The sequence below is a fragment of the Vicia villosa genome, unplaced genomic scaffold (genome assembly GCF_029867415.1).
Source record: "Vicia villosa cultivar HV-30 ecotype Madison, WI unplaced genomic scaffold, Vvil1.0 ctg.000011F_1_1, whole genome shotgun sequence".
NCBI lineage: Eukaryota > Viridiplantae > Streptophyta > Magnoliopsida > Fabales > Fabaceae > Vicia > Vicia villosa.
Window position 1 is genome coordinate 1065062 of NW_026704941.1, and position 5111 is coordinate 1070172.

At 30.9% G+C, this 5111-nt stretch overlaps 1 protein-coding gene across 1 annotated transcript; it reads left to right on the top strand.

The window, feature by feature from the left end:
- The first annotated feature begins 1636 nt into the window (after positions 1-1636).
- On the top strand, positions 1637-4327 carry LOC131621847 (IRK-interacting protein-like). The gene is made up of 2 exons (XM_058892888.1): positions 1637-2108; positions 2564-4327. The coding sequence occupies exons 1-2, from the start codon at positions 1863-1865 to the stop codon at positions 4124-4126; spliced, it is 1809 nt and encodes a 602-aa protein (XP_058748871.1). The 5' UTR covers positions 1637-1862; the 3' UTR covers positions 4127-4327.
- The last annotated feature ends 784 nt before the right edge of the window (positions 4328-5111 follow it).

A 5111-nucleotide genomic window follows, 5' to 3' on the forward strand; every position in this document is an offset into this window, starting at 1 on the left:
AATAGGACGATGCGGGACGGTCACACAAAAGTGTGGGCAAAACAGACATGTCCAACAGACCTATGGATCCGTTTCGCCACCCTTAGTTCTACAATATACTAACAGAGGTCAAGTTGAATTTTTATTCACCCCATGAATTTAATAAGTGGTTCATCTGTTTTGAAAATTAAATCTACAATCTTAAACCTCATGAAGGGTCACCTCACCACTATGTTTGCATGGGAAAAACAGCAACCAGTTACTATAATTCTATTGTTACGCATTTAATATACAGAGAGAATATTCTTTCCTTACATCCAAAATGTAAAACAATGTAGGAAATATTAATTTAATGCAAACGTTTCTTTCAATCATTTTTAAATAGTAAGATAGTGAAAGATAAAAAAAAAAAATTATTAGTGTAACCAAAAAAAAATAAAAAATAAAATTATTAGGAAAAAATTATATATAAAAAAACAAAAAAGTAGGTGTAAATTGTATTTCCGTATTTAATTTGTCACAAATAATGATTACACATGCAAAGTGTAATGGGCACACAAAAAAAAGATCTAGTGGACAATATTTGTTCTGAATTAAAGCTGAATTAGTAGTACACCTTACATGGGGGGACATTGGGAAATTTCATATATTTGCTTACAAAGCAAACTACCTAATTTTGGTTACTCATAATATATGAACATATGTGACCATTTTGATGAAATGGGTCCTCAATTATTATCAACTATGGTTATCAAATAACTGTTTAAAATTTGAAATCATCTTAACTCATATATACTTATGAAAATGGGTTGATTGGTTAAATTAAGAATGGTCCACTTGGTAAAAAAATTAATTCACACAATTTTCATTGTTGATGTGAAAGTTTTAAAAATTCTATGAATTTTAAAATCTATAAAAAAATTAGAAAAAAATCTATAAATTATTTGTAAAATTATTAAGACTACAATTTCTTATTCAATTAGAATAAACATTTATTTAAATTATAGTTCATTTTAGTGAATTTTATTTGCCCTACATAAAAAGTGGATGTCTTTAAAATAAAATATTTTGAGAACAACAAAAAAAATATTATTTAAAAAATAATTAAATATGATAAAATTAAATAATATTATTAATTAATTGAAGAAATAATATTTAATTGATAGAAAAGTTGTCACATTACATCTAATATGACATTTTTAACATGCATCATTACATTTATGATTGGAGATCAAAAATTGAAAAGGATATAAAGTTTTAAACATATACCACCCTTATGATTGAACATTTAAAACATTATTTGCAAAAAAAAAAATGTAATTATCAAAGTTTTTTTTTAGGGTGTATAAGATGAACTAGAAGGCCTCAAAATTTTCACATTTAAATTATTATGATTAAATAAAGCCTCCTAATAAGTTTATTAGAATTAAACCATATGATCTTTAGTGTCTATCTAACTTGAGCCAAAATTAACATGGAAAGAATCTCTAAAAACTTAAGATTGTGCTACTAATAACATTTGCCTCTTTGAATTTTTGATGAAATACAAATATCAAGTTAAAATTTTAATTGAATTTACCTCATAGTCCTATATTATGGAACTAAAAGTACTCCTCAATATCATCATCACATGTGCACACACACTCATTCACTCACCCCTATGAATTTTCTCCCATTAGAAAAGAGACAAACCTTGTTAAAATTGAGATGTGACCCTTTCTTCCAATATCCCAATCCTATCAAATCCAACCGTTAAAACACCCTTCAACAAAAACTCACACAACATCAAAAAAACATTCCACTGCACATAAATTATCTTCATCTTCAAACACATTCTTAACACAACAAACCACTTTCTTCTCTCTATTCTCTCTCACATTTTCATGGCTCCAACCTCACAACAACAACCTTTTCAACAAAACAACAATGGCAGCACTGATCTCAACAGACAGGAAATCCAAACTGCCATAGCCAAAGCAGTTGAACTAAGAGCCCTTCATGCTGCCTTAACTCAAGCAAATAGCCCAAGCCCAACCTCAACCTCACACAATGCTAGATTCCCATCTCCTTCCCCTGTTCCACACTCTGTTTCTCAATTCTCTGCTCAAGATTACCCTATTTTCACACCAGTAAGCAATTTTCTTCCATTTTCCTCATTCAAAATCTTTCCTTTATTTCATTCCTCAAATGGGTTTTCAACTTTTCATCTAAAAAAATAAACTTTTTACTACTTTTTCCTTTTTCTTGCTTTTCATGAAACTTTTCAAGATTGGGCCAATGAAACCCAACAATAATGTTCTTTTAGTTTGAGGAAAACAATGATGTTTTTTTCAACAATGATGTTTTCAACAATGATGCTTTGAAAAGATTGTGCTAAAAAGACTAATGCGATTTCGGTCGGTACAAGTGTTTCGACACTTATTGCAGTCGTTGCAGTCTGAATTAATCACAATTTATTCTTCATTGAAAAAAACGATGAATAACAATATATGTATAAGCACCTTCCGATACTATTTTGTCGCGGCCGTTTTCGTGGTAACAGACCGTTTATAGATGATGTTTTTTTTGTGTGAATTATTGACAGAGTTATGAAGATGAGGCACATCAAAACCCAACAAAGAGCAGAACAATATCAGAAAGTTGGGATGAAAATGTGATAGAAGAAGGAAACATCATAGAAAGTACCATAGTACAAGATTACAAGGAGAAAAAAACAACCTCAATAAAGGTACAACAACCTTTTGGTTTTCCAACAAACCTAAACCAAGAATCTTCTCACATGTGTCCTGTTGATGTTGATGATGACACAAAATCAGTAACAGGTTCTTGTGCAAATCACATCAATGTTCTTCAAACATCACCTAATGAGTATTTCAAATCTAGAAGAAGAAATAGTTTAGATGATTTCAAAAGCAAACCCTTATCTTCTTGTAATAGGTGTAAACCTGCTTTGATAACTAGCGAATTCGACAGCGCGAAAAACAATAGGAGTTCCAACATTGTTGTTCCTTTAACTGATTCTCATGCTTCTTTTCAAACTCAAGTTAAAAGTAAAGGGATGATTTCATGGCTTTTTCCTAAGTTCAAGAAGAAGGACAAGAATAGGACTAAGAACGAGGGTTTTGGTTTATCGCCGAATAGGACGGAATCCGAAGAGGTTTCTCAGATTATGAACAAGGACACGGGGATTATGTCGGTCGAGATGTTGAAAAGAGAGCTTATTGAAGCTCATCAGAGTCGAGATTCTGCTATGATTGAAGTATCTGAGATGAGATCTTCGTTCGGTGAGCTGAAACAAAAGCTTGAGTATTTGGAAAGTTACTGCGAAGAGCTGAAAAAAGCATTGAAACAAGCAATGCAAGCGAGAGGATCTCCGATTCGTAATGAGAAACTCGGATCACCCTTTGATGGAAATGGCGAAAATTTGATGCCGGTGAGTGAAGATGTAATGGTAGAAGGGTTCTTGCAGATTGTTTCGGAATCGAGATTATCAGTGAAACAATTCTGCAAGACCCTTATAAGCCAAATCGACGAAAACGATCAAACTTTGATCGAAAACTTGAACTTACTTCTCCAACCATATAAGCTCTCATTGAACTCCAAATACTCAAAAGCAGTACTTCACCATTTCGAAGCCTTCATTAACCAATCGCTCTACCAAGACTTCGAGAATTGCGTCTTCCAAAAGAACGGCTCGTCGAAGTTCCTAGACCCTAGACAAGACCGACACGCGCAATTCGCGTCGTTCGTTAAGCTACGAAACTTAAGCTGGAATGAAGTTATGAAAAAAGGTACTAAATATTACAGTGAAGAATTCAGCAAATTCTGTGACCAGAAAATGAGTTGCATAATCACTTCACTTAATTGGTTAAGGCCTTGGCCTGAGCCACTTCTTCAAGCTTTTTTTGTGGCTGCAAAATGCATTTGGTTGTTACATCTTTTGGCATTTTCTTTTACACCAACCTTGGGAATATTGAGAGTTGAAGAGAATAGAGTGTTTGATGGTTGTTACATGGAAGATTTGGTTATTGATAGACAAAGATCACAAGGTCCTAATAAGGTTAAGATTATGGTTATGCCTGGTTTCTATGTTCAAGATAAGGTTTTAAGGTGTAAAGTTATTTGTAGGCACAAATCTAAATATTGAATTTTGTTATTCAAAAAAGTATAGTGAGGCCGTTGTTGTTTGTATTCTGTTTATCTGTTATTTCTGTATAATCTTGATTATTAAGAAAATAGGATTTTTTTTATTTGTTTATTTTATTTTGATCTTGTTTTTAGAGACTCTTTGAATAAGTTTGTAAGTAGCAAAATGTACTATGTTAATGTGATGATGAATAAAGGATTGTTTAAAATTTGTTACATGTGTTGTTGATTAGATTTTGGATTTTTGTTAATGAGTAAGGAATAATTTGGCTTGTATTTTCATGTTTTGGTTAAAAGTTTGGTATGAAATTTATGTATAATATTATGAGTGGGAGTAGTTAAACAATCATTGACAAGAGTGCCATTACATTTACAAGTGGATATTTGGACGAGGAATATGATGAAGAAAGAGAACAGCAGTGATATAGTGAATTGGAGAGTAATTAGTCATTGGATTTAAATATGATTTTAGTTCAGGTAAATATAATATTTTATTTTTATTTTGGTCCTTATATAAATATATTTGTTTTTAGTTCTTGTCAAACACAGCTTCAGAACATCATAAATATCTAAAGACAAATCAAATTTAAACAAATAGTATGACTAAATCTAACAAAGATATAGTCTAAACTCGATCAGTCTTTAGAACAATGCCGATTAAATATCGAGAACACGGTTCCCACATTATGGTTATTTTGAAATTGCTTGTTAATGCAGCGAACATATTCATCATCATCTATACAGATGAAGATTGATAGAGAGTGGTTATTAAATATTAGTTATATACTAGTGAGATACTCGTGCGTTCGCACGGGTACTCGTGTAGTATGCACATTTTTTTTTAAAACAAAATTTATTTTATATCAATAATAAATATTTCAATTTTTCATATATTATTTTAAAAAATATTAAATCTTAAATTAAAAATAATTTTAAAATAAAAATAATATTAACATAAATAATTTAAAAATAATTTTTTTCGTGTT

What these genes read in the sequence shown, in the direction of transcription:
- LOC131621847 (XM_058892888.1), top strand. Translation starts at nt 1,863, where the DNA reads ATGGCTCCAACCTCACAACAACAACCTTTTCAACAAAACAACAATGGC. An exon ending in ATTACCCTATTTTCACACCA is followed by an intron (nt 2,109 to 2,563) that starts GTAAGCAATTTT and finishes AATTATTGACAG; the next exon opens with AGTTATGAAGATGAGGCACA.